Below are 15,015 nucleotides of genomic sequence, written 5' to 3'. Positions count from 1 at the left end.
TAGTGGAGTTTTTCAAGAAAGTAATTGGTATACTTTCTCAATTTATAGATGTATTGGAAAATCTAAACATATAATAAAACAAACTCATTTATGAATATCAGCTATTAATTTGTGGATAAAGAACATTATATGGTAATATACAGTCAACGACTTAAATATTAAATAGCTGCTGTTATTTTTAAATTAAACTAAAAACACCATAAAATTTTAAGTTGAATTGATTTTATTAATGTTAATAAGGATTAAGAAAAGAGAATGTTTAATATTATAAAATTATAAAGTAAAGGAATTTTATCTCAATCCACTGAAGGATTTTTTCCCTCTTCATTAATGGATACCATAAAAGAACAATTTCATAATTCCTAAACTTCTGGTTTCAAAAACTTGATAGAATTTTGCAACTTGTGTTTCCCGTATTTTCCAATTCTGTAAATTTCCTATTGCTATCAATTTTGTCATTCTGTCAACCCCTGAATATTAATAATAATTTTTTAAAAAGAAAAGCTATTTTACTGCTTTTTACCACTAAAATATAGAAAATGAATTTTATGAATTTGGCTCACACTGAAAGAATATTTATTAATGCTACAAATCAGAGATCCAATGACAGAAATACTGTCTTGAATCCAAAAAGAACAAAAATGAGGTCACTTGAATTGCCCTGAAAAGCATTCCACAATCTTCAGCATGGCTTACTTGTAGCTATACTCTAAAGTTCTAGTGTTTAAAATGTAACTAAAAACTAAGTGAGAGTCCTTATTTTCAAGTAAAGGCATCTAAATGACTTTAAGTAATAAAATCTATCAAAATATTTCACAAGTCTAAAACACAGCTGAGAAGGAATAGCTATTTTTTCAGCTATTCTACACTGTTTTTGATTTTAAAGGTCCAAGAGAAAAGTTAAATGATAAATTACAGAAAACTGCAAAATGTCAAACTTAACTCCTATAATTTCTCTATTTTGTTATATTATTATGAATGTCAACATTTACTTTTAATGTGCCAAAAATAAGACTTTACAAAATGTGAACAATTAAAAAGAAAATTACATTAGTAATTTTATTTCTTTTGATTCATTTTATAGGGTGCAAAAACAATACCTCTTCAAAAACCACTAAAATGTTAATGAAGTTATCACAAAATCTTTTTAAGTAGATTTTTCCACTATTCAATTATGCCTAGATAACTTTGAATAGCTACAGCTTTCTCCAAATAGGTACCAAAGTTTGTACAGACTTAATTGTGAAATCTGACTGAATTAAAACTTGAGATCACAAAAATTTTTAAGTTTTAATTATTTACCTTTTAAACTTCAGACTTTTTTTAAAAGAAAAAAATTAGTTCAAAATTTTAATAACTGCAGATTTAGTAATATTTTTACTTGAAAACAATGTCCATTTTCATGAATCGCAATTAAGATATATTGAAGATTTAAATGTGAAAGATTTCAAAGTGTCAACGTTACTATAACTCTTTAAATGTTCTCAATATATACAAAAACATACAAATTATAGATACAATTAGTTAATATATCTACAATACAACATATGAACCATTCTCCTTCTCTAACCATACTGATATGAGGATCAAGTAATAAATCTCTGTGCTATTCAAGGCAAAAAAAAAAAGACCTTTTAAAAAATAAATCTTTTAAAGAATAGTTTTAAAAATAAAGTTCAAATAGTGCACAAAATAATTTAACTGGAAATATTACTATATACTATAAAAGAATTTTTTCAATTTTTTAACACTACAGTAAATTCCACCTTCTAATTCTATAAAAGAATTTATTGGATGTCTGCACGTAGATATTAAATGTTTACATTCAGCTTGATGGGAATGTAATTTGCAGAAGTTAACTGAGTCTTTGTCTTAAAAGTTCATCTATTTGAGTCTTATACATATTTTTTACATCTTCAAGATCTAATCGAAGTTCTTCTGCCTCTTCTGCTTTTTCTCCATACATCTGCAGAATAGTGTTGTATCTTTGATCCAAATCCTATAAAATATATTTGTTTATAACTTTTAAATAATGGTACAGAAAATCTTTAATATTATATTTATATTATCATAAATAAGCCAGCAGTAAAGACATTACAATCTAAATAAAAGTATATAGTCATCTCTCATAAAAATTAAATTTGCACTTTAGTCTGTTAGAATAAAAGACTAAAAAAAAAAAACTAGACTAGATAGCTATTAATCTTAACATATCTCTTCACTAAATGTACAACTGTAGATTTAGTAGCTTAATCTGTCTTTTCTCCCATTAATTTCAGCACATTTGATGCAATTTAAGTGTATGATTCCCAGTAGTTTTATCTGGCATTTACCCCAAAAGAAAATATATTCTCATATATAGGTTAACAGCAATTGGCAATCCAAATATGCTAATTGTGAGGAGACATTTAACATTAATCAATAAAATATTACTCAGATCATGCAAAAGCTCAGGATTATTAAAGCCTTGGCCAAACGAAATCTAGTTATTTTCCTATGCTGGGACTAAACATGATTGTGAAAAATCACTGTGCATGTAAACTGAAAATAAGAGTGAAGGATACTTACCCTAAGCTGCATTCGAAGTTTGGGTATCTCCTTCACTTTCTCTTCAAGTTCATCATTTTGATTTGTTAATTTAACTAGCTCTTCAGCCATTATGGAGCGTGTTTTTTCTAGATTGCCAATTTCTAGCTGAGGCACATTACCAGAGAGTGATTTAAAACAAATATACCTTGTTTAATAATCCCATTAATATGAACATATATAATGTGCTAATTTTTAAGAAATAGATATGTGAACATATAACCAAGAACAAGCTCTTTCTTAAATAAAAGGAAATAGTGGCACAAAAAAGGGTTTCAACTTTCCTCAGAGGTATATCATTCACAGGATTTAGATTTACTATGAGAAAGAAAGAACTAAAGAAAATTTAATAATCTGTTTATAACATGCAACTCTATATTTTTCTCTAATCTAAGGAAATAGCAATATATTTCAGTTATTCTGTGGTTTAGTCCCTAGATTGTGTCCAACTCTTGCGACCTCATGGACCGTAGCCTGCCAGGCTTCTCTGTCCATAAGGTTCTCCAGGCAAGACTATTGGAGTGGGTTGCCATTTCCTTCTCCAGGGGATCTTCCCGACTCAGCGATCAAACCCGGGTCTCCTGTAGTGCAGGCAGATTCTTTACCGACTGAGCTACCAGGGAAGCAAAAACTAACTTTAATGTAGTGCCAACTGTGTAGGTCATATTGGTAAGAACTTATCAACTACCAAAGAAGTTTGTTTGCACCCTCAAGCATTACATAGGGCTACATAAACATAAAAGGTATTAAGATCATGCTGATCTATTTTCTTCCGATTCAAGGACATCTTCTTTAATAAGAGTTATATTTTCAGCTAACTAAAATCATAAAATTAGAACAGAAAAGTTCTCCTTTTGAGTGTATCAAGTTTAACAATGAAAACAGGTAAGTAAAACGTTTTAACATTTCCCATCACATTAAGTTTATGAAAAGCAAGATGAGATAAGAGGATGTCTCACTCACACTCTTTCCTTTTCTGTAGAGCCGGTTACAGTTCTAATCTCTCTCATCACCTTTGTTCTTTCCTCATAGGGGGTGCTGGAGTAACTTATCTATGAAGTGAATCTGGGAAGAATTAAATGGCTATGCTCAGCTCAGCAACTTACCTTTTGTCATGTCTGGAAAAAGCTCCCTGCAAGGAGCTCTCTGCTTCTAGATGCCTCTAAGTCTTACTGAGGCAGGCTACCTATCACATGTGGGGAGGCCTACTCTAGCCTATCATTTTCTGTGACCGTCTCCCAAATTCTGGCACTCAGCAGACCCATCTGACTTTCATCCTTGGCTAATTTCTCCAACCAGCCTTTATTGTTAATATACATGATTTATTTGGGGCTTTATAGGCCACCATCACTTTATTTCTCAATTTGCTCAAAAAGCAGGTAGAAATGAAGGATGCAACTTACTGGGCCTCAAAATTTCATTTACTTGTATAGCACATTTCATTTTTACAATACCTGTAAATGAGAAATTTCTCCTTCCCTTAGCTTCAACTGAGACTGTAGATTTTCAATAATGCTTGATCCCGCTCCCATCCTTACAGCATCATAAAGATTGCTTCCATTTGCTGACATAGACATTGGTCCAAATGAGTGATCATGAGGCTCATCCTATGTTAATTAAAGAAAGTACATACAGTTATTTAGCTACTATAGACTATGCACAAGGTTCAAACAAAATGGTTTGGTCAGTTCTTGCTTTAAATTGTCTATGATTTTCTTAAAGGCAGAAAATTTTCTCTATTTCCCCAGTGCAATTAGCACTCCCTTACAAAAATGCAGATAAATTGTTCATAGAATGGCAAGGTCATCGTGAGAGCCAAACTACTATCCTGCACACTCTCTTTATTATTATTCAACTTAAGAATGCATACAAAAAATAAAACATCACCTGAGACAGAAAAGATGTCTGTAGGCCTGCCATATCAACTCCACTTATCGAACTTGAACGTGATATTGTAGGAGTGCTAGAAACAGAAAACGGTTTCCGCTCCTTAGGGTGTAAAGAAAAAAAAAATTAAATTCAGATTAAAAGGTAAAATGTTAAATAAAAAAGCAAGAAACTTTCCTAGGATCAATGACAACAAAGATTCATTCTAATTTCCTCATAAAATGGTTACAGATATGATTTCTGAAGTCTTATCAAAAGCACAATTATTTAGTAATTTAAAAGTATAGACAAAGTTGATCAAATCATCACAGGACTCATTTATATTCTACAATATAATTTGGTTTATGTTTAATGAAATGTGAATGTTTTTAACAGAGCAATTATATGAACTGTTTCATATTATATAACATATCACCAATTAAACATATTTCTCTAGAATAAGATTACCAAGATTTACAAACTGTAACGTTTCTGACTTATCCATTTTCTTTTTACTGTATTTTAGACCAAATAAATTTAGAAGGTAGTCTCAATGTACATATAGGTGGTTTTAACATATTATGCTAATTACTGAGTACACTCCTTTAAATATAGGAAACTCTCGTTAGAAAAATTACCTTCATTAACCAGAAACAAAGTGAACAAACCAGTTTCACGCCCAGGTGCCTATGGGCCAAATGAGGTGCATCAGTATCACTGAGAGACCACAAAATTCATTTAAAAAGGGACAAGACATTCCATAATTCATCTCCTAGAAATCACAGATCTCTTTGTATAAACTCAAGTCACTTTGGATCTACTCTGAGGAGAACACTGATTATACTACTAGAATTCATCACTATACTGACTTTAAATGTTAAGAAATGGTATTTATAAAGTTTAGCTTGAATTACAAAACAATGACTAATCCCAAGAGCTACTAACTGGTTACATCAAAAAAGAAAGTAACAAAATTTAATACCTTTTCTTTTACTGCTTCTTGAGTGAAAATTGCTTTCTTCCTCTCTTGTTCAACTTTCATTTTCTCCATTTCTAACTGACTATTCAACAGTGTCTAATGGAGAGAGACAGACAGGTTATTTCTGTGAATCTAAGTCATCATAAGTCAATCTCCAAATTAGGAATATAAGGTATACAGTCTTATTTGTTCTACCACTAAAGACCCAAGTACCAAAAGCAGAAACATCCCCCATTTCGTGTTGTCATCTCATTAACTTGCTACCATTCCCAACCATTCTCTAATGGAAGCTCTAAGAGGTAAGCGAACACTAATAGAAATACCTTTTCTTTCCTTGTCTCTTCAAGTGTTCTTACATATTCATCTTTTAGGTTTTCTAATTCGACCTGGTACCTATTAAGCCAAAGGGAATTAAACAAAAAAAGATGATAGTACAGACTATTAAAAACATACTACTATATTACCTCTAGTTACATACTTAGTAGTCATTTTTATTATCAGCTTGATTTTCCAACTGTATTTTCCAGATTACCTGGGTTTTATTCAGAAGCTAAACTACCATGTCTGTGTATTTTTTGGTTCTTTGGGTTAAGATTTCATTTAAAAAGAGACTTCCTAAATAGAATTTCGAATACCACCATTCCATAATATTAATACGTTCAGATTCTGCAAAAGCATTATGGAGTTCTATGAAAATGTCTGCAAAAGTTCATATTCTTTAGTTTATAAATCATTTTTCCCTGACTACTTGTTTTAAAAAGTAAAACTTCCAAAGAACTCTCAGGATAAAACCCGTCCTCACAGCCTTAATTAACTTCACACAGATAGATGTTACAGCTTGTGATTTCCAAAGAGCCCAGACGTTTATTTAGAAAGAGGAACAATGCTTAAACCCTTGTCATACACAAATAACTCCAGTGTGTGGTCTTCAACTACTTTGTGGTCACAGACTCCTTCAAAAAAATCTGATTAAAGCAATGAATCCTTTCCCTAGAAAATGCAAATACATTCAGAACATGCCACACATGTTCAAGAGACTATACAAGGTTCAGTGAATCCTAAACCTAACTTGGTTCCACATCCTAATTAGTAATGACTCTGACATTAAACACTAAAAGTATGTATTTCCAGTTCTCAGTGCGATGAAGTTAAAAACCAACAGCATATTTTTCAAGTGCTTTAAAATGTCAAGAAACTATCAAGAATAACACTCAAGAAACATGCTCACCTATTATTTTCATCCTCTAGTTTTCTTAGCCTATTTTTCTCTGATTCTAGCTGAGCCTGAAATCTACTATTTTCTTGTCTTAAGAGAGAATTTTGTGACTCCATGGAAGACATTTGAATTTTGTTAGCAAGAAGTTCTTCTGTGGCCGCACGTTCTCTCTCAACTGCAGCTGCCAACAAGGTCTGGGATTCACCTGATGGTAGGATAAGTAAGAAATTTCAATCATATATACATATATTCAAGAGGCCAAGATAATAATACCAAACAGATTCTGACTTCAAACTTCTAATGATGCAAATAGCCACACTTAAAACTGTTTAAATATTCACTGAGTAAGGCAGACTTGCCTACAGAGCCAAATTTTATAAATCTTTATTTATAGGTGCTTTACCATTTTTTTCACCAATATATTTTAATTTGAAAGTGGAGTCATATATCAGCAGAGTAGTGAATCAACAGTGCTGGATCAATTGGATAGTCAAAGGCAAAAAAAAATAACCTCAAACTAATCTTCACAACATATATGAAAATTAACTCAAATGGATTACATACTTAAAAGTAAAATAAAATATATTGAAGGGGGGGCAAAACAGGTGAAGGGGATTAAGAGGTACCAACTACCAAGTATAAAACAGGTAAGCTGCAAGGATGTAATGTACAGCACAGGGAATACAGCCAATATTTCATCAAACTTAATATGAAGTCTGATCTATAAAAAAGTCAAATTACTATTGTATACCTGAAACTAATAGAATACTGTAAGTCAACTATATTTCAATTTTTTTTAAATCATAAAATTTTTAGGAAAAAATCAAAGAAATCTTCAGGATCCAAGGATAGGCAAAGAGTACTTTGGTTTAACACAAAACCATGAGCCATAAAGAGAAAAACTGATAAATCAGACTTCCTCAAAATTTTAAACTTTGGCTCAATGTGAAAAAAATGAAAAGACAGGCTACATACTTGGAGGAAATAAATACAAACCATATTATCTAAGACTAGTATCTAGATTACATAAAGAAGCCTCAAAACTCACTAGTTAAAGTATAAATGGTCCAATTAGAAAATGGGCAACAGACACAGTTTACTGACGAGGATGTACTAATGGAAAATAAGCATATAAAATGTCATTCACCATCTTTCATGAGGAAAATGCAAATTAAAATCATAATAAGGTATCATTACACCCCTGTCTGAATGACTAAAAGAAAAAATAGGGGCAAACACCAAAAGAAAATGCTAGCAAGGATGTAAAGAAACTAGATTACTCTCATAGACACAGCCACTTTGGAAAACAGTTTGGCATTTGCTTAAAAAACTAGGCACACACACAACTAGACATACAACCCAGAAATTGCACACATGGGCATGTATCCAGAGAAATGAAAACTTAAGTTCACACTAAAACCTGTACACAAATGTTCATTACAGCTTGATCTGCACAAACAAAATCTAGATACAGCCCAGACAGCCTTTGTTAGGTAGATGGTCAAACAAGATGTGCTATATATAAACACAGAAAAAATACTCAGCAGTAAAGACTAAATCTCTAATATACACAAGAGCTTGCATGAATCTTCAGGGAATTATACTGAGCAAAAAAAGTCCATTCCCAAAATGTCACATATTATACAATTCTATTTATATAACATTTTGAAATTCCAAAAGTTTAGAAATAGAGGATTAATGATTGCCAGAAATTTGGGTCTGGGAGGGAAGGCCAAGAGGGTGGTAGTACAGTTTTAAAGGGCAAAATGAGGGGTCTTTATGGTGTTCGAACTATTCAATATCTTGACTGTAGTGACAGATACATGAACCTACACGTGGTCAACTTGTATAAAACTTAATACACACATAGCCATAAACACACATACATAGACAAGAGAGTACCAGTATTCTGGGCAAATCAGAATAAAATCAGAAGGTTGTTTCAATGTCAATACCTTGGTTGTGATATTCTACTACAATTTTGCAAAACATTAAAATCTGAGTATTGGGGAAAGTGTGCAAGGGACCATTCCATATCACTTCTGCATATATTATAACTATGTATGAATCTATTCTAGTTATCTCAATAGAAAATTTCAACTTAAAAAACAAAAGACTAGTGGATAAAATTTTGAGATTTAACCAAGGCAAAATTTTTCATATTTTTCCCCACTAAAGTAGACCCAGTCATATCTGTTTCACATTATATACTTTTCTATACTGTATCTATGCTCTTATTTATAGCATTATAAAGTATGTTTGTCCTGTGGCTTTGCCTGCACTATAGCACAATACCATATACACTCTCAGGTAAAAGCCACAGAAATAACGGCTTCTAGCTTCAATTTTATTGCTAAATAAGTATTTGTTTTAGAAGGTGTCATTTTCAGAGATCTCATACTTCATAACAAATCAGTCTCAAAAAGCTGTCCAACATAAATGACAGACCTAAAATTTATATCTAGAAATTAAACAGTAGATGAAGGTTCATCTGTTTGGGGATTCCTTTTTAAGCAGATGAATCTATTTCAGATAAAATCTTACATGAAACTACAAGGAAAAAAAAAAAGGTGGTCAAAGGAGGCACTACTTTCATTAAAGAGGCCTGGAGGAAGCCCAGCACGTTACTTATCGAGCTTCCCTCTCACCATGACAGCCAGCACTAAGACATACAAGAGATCTACTGAACACTGTTTCAAACCCACTAATCTAGCTCACCCCTCATGATTTTATAGGGCGTAGTCCAAAGAAGGTAAATGACTTGCTCCAGAGTGTTTGGCTGGATGACTGAAAACAAACCATAAAACCTATGACTCCAAATGTTTTGACACCCATTCACGTCGGCTTTTATCACTACACCATGTCTCTCAAATTAACAGTTAATTTTTGGCAAAGAAAAGAAACATGAATTTTTCACCATTTGCTAGCTTCTGGGATATCTAATATATACATATTCTACATGTTTGTGCTTGAATAAGTATCTTGGAAAAAAATTTTCTTTTTATTAACAGCACAGGGTACTTTTGTAAAGAAGCAAAATATGGAATCTTAAGACTTCATAACATCTGTCTACCAGAATCTGAACTTGATTTAACTTAGACCTATCTCTGCTCTTGGAATCCCACCACTGACTGGAATCATATCTGATCTCTACCTCCTACACTACCACCGACAAGCTAAAACAAGGTCAGATTTAGCAATGGACAAGGAAACAATAGACTGCAAAAATTTGTAAAAGTGAGCAAAAGAATGACAAGAAAGTATTTTAGACAGTACCTGACACATTATGTAAGGCATGGTTTGAAAAGAGTCAATTAAGATATTAGAAAATAAATGTAAGAGAGGAGAAGAGGTCAAAATCTACAAGTGAGACACAAAATAAAACCATCAGTTCAGTGAATTTCAATTTCATGCCATTACCCTAATTCTAAAACAGGATGAAGGGCTTAAGAACTGCATTGAGCTTAAGAACTAAAGCAGTTACCAAGTCTATCAGAAAGATTCTTCTCTAACTTCTCCCATGATGACGTCTGGGACCCTAGAGTTGCTTGCAAATTTTCTATCTGTCGAAGCAATGGTCTTGTTGTTGATGAAACACTTTGACTCAGTTCTTGGTTTCGATTCTCTGCTTCCTGGAGTCTCTGAATTATGACATTCTTAAGTCATTATTACTGACAGCAGTAAAAACACTAAAAATGCTAGCAAACAAACTTTATGAGAAATTTCGGGAAAAAATTATTTGTTTTCTATTACTTTCTAACTATTCAATCTTTAAATTATAGTTAAGTTGCATAATGGAGTAACTAAGTATGTGCTTCTTTTCAAAGCACTTCTATGTAATGACAGCCTTTGATTACCTTAAGGTAATAAAGAGTATCATCCAAACTTCTTAGTAGTTGCCTTCTCTCTAAATATTTCTCTCTCTAAATATTTCTAAGTATTTATAAAAACAGGAAGATCAGTATGAGTGGAATTTTCTTCCCCTTTTCCTGCACAACTTCACTGACTGAAATCAACAGAGTAGTAGCATAAAAATTAGGCATTGCTTTCTGCCCCACAGTAATCTAAGACTGATAATAATTAATCAATCAGCCATTACAAATTAAAAAAAAACAATATACTACATATCTATCATGATAAAATTACTTTCTAGAAAACAAAATTAGTTTTTTTCTTAGAAATTTCTGAAGTGCCCACTCTGATTTTATTCACATAAACCACATAAAAATACAGAAAATGAAGAGTATGGCAGAAATCTTCTCAACTTGAAGAACATTACCCAATTAAGTCATTTATTATTTTTAGAAAAACACATCTCAAGATTTGTATTTTAGGGAAACTCTGACAAGTACCTGCTGGAGTTCACTGATCTCATGGCGTAAATAATCCTCTTTTCTGGCAGCTGTTTGCTCTGCACGTTGCAGTGCCAGCCTAAGGTCCCCCACCTGCAAGAAGAGAACCAATACACTATCACAACCAATGTCAAGTATTATCTATAACTTCCTGCTATTATCTTTTGTGTTGACTTATGATTCATATATAATATGCTATGCTATCCAGTGAGCATTTACATACAATTATCACCTATCTCATTCTTCAGGCAATCCCTGAACCACATGTACTCAATATGTACTTATGAAAGCACAATAGGTATACACACATACACACACATACACACATGAGCATATACATATGTACAAGGTCCAGACACTGACATACAATATAGGAGGAAACACAGTGCATCCATAAATATTTGCAGTGTAAGGCAGAATGTGATAGGAACTATATAAGCTATAAAAACTGGCTGCTATATTCACACACAGCTGCACAGGTTGTAAACTTGCTACAGCCTTTTCAGAAAGCATTATGACAACATATTGAAAGAATCATCAAACTTTTTACATTCTTTCATCTGATCATCCCAGTCCTGAGAATTCACTCTATAGAAACAGATCTATAAACATACAAAAATATTCTCTACACTGTCAGCTAGACTAACAAAAACAAAACAAGAAATACTGCAAATACCCATTAGCAGTAATTTATTTTTGCCAATGTTGATACAACATGAATATGCCCAATAAAAATTAATATGACCACAAAAAACATGCATAAATGTACAATTTAATCTTAAATGAAAAAAACTACAAAATAATATGAAAAAAGTGTGAAACTGTTAGTCACTCAGTCATGTCCAACTCTGCAACCCCATGGACTATATAGCTCGCCAGGCTCCTTCGTCCATGGAATTCTCCAGGCAAGAATACTGGAGTGGGGCCATTCTCTTCTCCTGAGGATCTTCCCAACCCAGGGATCAAACCCACATCTCCTGCATTGCATGTAGACTCTTTACCATCTGAGCCACCAGGGAAGCTCATATCAAATTATAAAAAAATATGTATATAGAGATAAGGGCAAGAAATTAATACACAAACTAACAGTACTTGTAAAAGGTGATATTTGAATGGTAACCCCATGCACTCTTTATCTCAATTCTCTCAATTTTTCTTTATTGTCCCAATGTATTTTTAATTTAAAATATTAATATTTTATCTATCCCAGTGAAGGAGCAGCAGAAACACAAGGGGTATATGGACCATGGTGTGATCTACAACAGCAAAATATTGGAAACAACCCCAATATACATTAATAGGAACTGACTGAATGGTATAGTCACAGAATGATAAACTATAAAACTGTAAAAAGAAATTAAAAAAAAAAATTCTATGCTGTATCATGAAATGATCACCAGGATGTTTTATTAAGTACATGGAGCAATCTATAAAACAGTATATTAACAAATAGAAAGCTATATTTTATGTAGAAAGGATGTGTGCTCAATCACTTATTCATGTTAGACTCTTTGCAACCCCATGGATTGTAGCCACCAGGGTCCTCTGTCCATGGAATTTTCCAGTCAAGAACACTGGAATGGGTTGCCATTTCCTTCTCCAGTAAACTATACATAATGCAGAAAAGATGAAAGAGATACAAATAAACATGTGTAAAGTGTATGTGTATATACACACATTGAGGAGGAATATAAATAAATGTACATATGGAATTTATTGCATTTACAAATAGAAACACTGAAAAAAAAAAGCCTAACTGTAGTAAAATAGCTATTTATAGGCAAAGAAAGGGAATGGGGAGGGACAAATTTGGAAGCAAATGTTACCCTAGTATATTTTGCTATGTAGCTTTCACTTTGGAATGATGTAAATGTTTTACATATTTATGTAAAATTAAATAAAAAATGCAATGAGATCAGTGAGGAAAGAATAGTCTTTTCATCAAGTGCTGGACAATTTGATATTCACATGCAAAAGACCTAAATGTGAGAACTAAGACTATAAAAATCATAGAAGGAAATAGGTGAAAATCTGTGTGATCTTGAATTAGGCAAGAGGTTCTTAAATATGATATCAAAAGCACAAGGAACAAAACAAAAAATAAGTAAGTTGGACTTCATCAAAATTAAAAAAATTTTTGGATCAAAGGACATGCTGAAGAAAGTGAAAGACAACATAGAAACTGGGAGAAAAATATTTACAAATTCCACATTTGATAAAGGTCTAGTATGCAGAATCAGAGAAAGCAATGGCACCCCACTCCAGTACTCTTGCCTGGAAAATCCCATGGACAGAGGAGCCTGGTAGGCTGTAGTCCATGGGGTCACTAAGAGTCAGACATGACTGAGTGACTTCACTTTCACTTTTCACTTTGATGCGCTGGAGAAGGAAATAGCAACCCACTCCAGGGTTCTTGCCTGGAGAATCCCAGGGATGGGGGAGCCTGGTGGGCTGCCATCTATGGGGCTGCACAAAGTCAGACACAACTGAAGCGACTTAGCAGCAGCAGCAGCAGTACGCAGAATATATAAGGAACTCTTACAAATGAACAATAAAAATGATAATATAAAAATGGGCAAAGGATTTAAATATTTGAATAAATTTCTCCAAAGGAGATACAGAAATCCAATAATCACATAAAAAGATGCTCAACATTATTAATAATTAAGGGAATATAAATCAATACCATAACAGATACCATATAACACCCCTAAAAGGGCTACAACGAAAAAAAAAAAAAAAGACAAGAAACACTGGCAAGAATGTTGAGAAATTGAAACCCCCATATATACGGCTGGTGGGAATGTAAAATGGTTCAGCCACTGTGGATAAGTCTGGTTGTTCCTGAAAAAGTTAAATGTAAGATTAGCATATGACCCAAGGGTATATATCTAAGAGAATTTAAAACATATGGTCACATAGAAATTTGTAAATTAATGTTTAGAGCAGCATTATTCATAATAACCTAATAGTGTAAAAACTCCTGGGTATATATCTAGAGGAAGTGAAAACACTAATTTGGAAAGATACACACCCTCCAATGTTTATAGCAGCATTGTTTACAATATCCAAGATATGGAAGCAAATAACTATCCATCAATAGATGAACAGATAAAAAGGTGTGATACATATATAGCTGAAATACTACTCAGCCATAAAAAAGACTGGAATTTTGTCATGTGCAGCAACAGGGATGGTGTGTATTATGATTAGTGAAATAAGTCAGAGAACAAATACTGTATAATATCACTTATATGCGAAATCTAAAAAAACAAAACTAGTGAATATAACAAAAATGAAACAGACTCACGAATTTAAAGAACAAGCTGGTGATTACCAGAGGGAACAGAAAACAAGGGAGAGGAAAATCAGAAGTACAAGACTAAAAGGTACTGCTGCTGCTGCTAAGTCGCTTGTCGTGTCCGACTCTGCGACCCCATAGACGGCAGCCCACCAGGCTCCCCCGTCCCTGGGATTCTCTAGGCAAGAACACTGGAGTGGGTTGCCATTTCCTTCTCCAATGCATGAAAGTGAAAAGTGAAAGTGAAGTCGCTCAGTCGTGTCCAACTCTTTGCAACTCCATGGACTGCAGCCTACCAAGCTCCCCCGTCCATGGGATTCTCCAGGCAAGAGTACTGGAGTGGGGGCCCATTGCCTTCTCCGTAAAAGGTACTACTACATGTAAAATAAATAAGCTACATGATATATTGTACAGCAAGGGAAATATAGCCAGTATTTGATAATAACTAAAAATGGAATATAACCTTTAAAAAAATGTGAATCACTATGACATACACCTGAAATTTATATAATATTATAAAATAACTATACTTCAATAAAATAAATAAAATTTAAAAGTGTAAATAACCCAAATATCTATCAATTGATGATTTTATAAGACAAAGCCTGACAAATGTTGGTTTTACTCCTTCATTTGAAGTCCATTGATTCCCACAGATGCTATGAATGAGCTCAGGAGTTAAACAGATTCTCCGGAAATTATATGCAATGTTTAG

General features: G+C 33.0%; 1 protein-coding gene across 2 annotated transcripts in view; it reads right to left on the bottom strand.

Moving 5' to 3' along the window:
• Positions 1–1,045: 1,045 nt before the first annotated feature.
• The window catches only part of TMF1 (TATA element modulatory factor 1), a 35,373-nt gene continuing 21,403 nt past the window's right edge, over positions 1,046–15,015 (bottom strand). The window contains exons 9-17 of one of the 2 annotated variants that reach the window (XM_069561683.1): positions 11,000–11,092; positions 10,132–10,288; positions 6,660–6,852; positions 5,755–5,824; positions 5,435–5,527; positions 4,474–4,575; positions 4,041–4,193; positions 2,569–2,694; positions 1,046–1,999 (exon numbers count right to left, since the gene is read on the bottom strand). In XM_069561683.1, coding sequence (XP_069417784.1) covers positions 1,856–1,999; positions 2,569–2,694; positions 4,041–4,193; positions 4,474–4,575; positions 5,435–5,527; positions 5,755–5,824; positions 6,660–6,852; positions 10,132–10,288; positions 11,000–11,092 — 1,131 coding nt within the window. In that variant the 3' untranslated portion in view covers positions 1,046–1,855. Of the gene's footprint in view, positions 2,000–2,568; positions 3,652–4,040; positions 4,194–4,473; positions 4,576–5,434; positions 5,528–5,754; positions 5,825–6,659; positions 6,853–10,131; positions 10,289–10,999; positions 11,093–15,015 lie in introns of those variants that run through there. The other variant, XM_069561684.1, reaches the window with a different exon arrangement.

The sequence above is a fragment of the Ovis canadensis genome, chromosome 19 (genome assembly GCF_042477335.2).
Source record: "Ovis canadensis isolate MfBH-ARS-UI-01 breed Bighorn chromosome 19, ARS-UI_OviCan_v2, whole genome shotgun sequence".
NCBI classification, from domain to species: Eukaryota; Metazoa; Chordata; class Mammalia; order Artiodactyla; family Bovidae; genus Ovis; species Ovis canadensis.
Note: the sequence above shows the minus strand (reverse complement) of the source record. Positions and strands in the feature narration are given on the sequence as shown.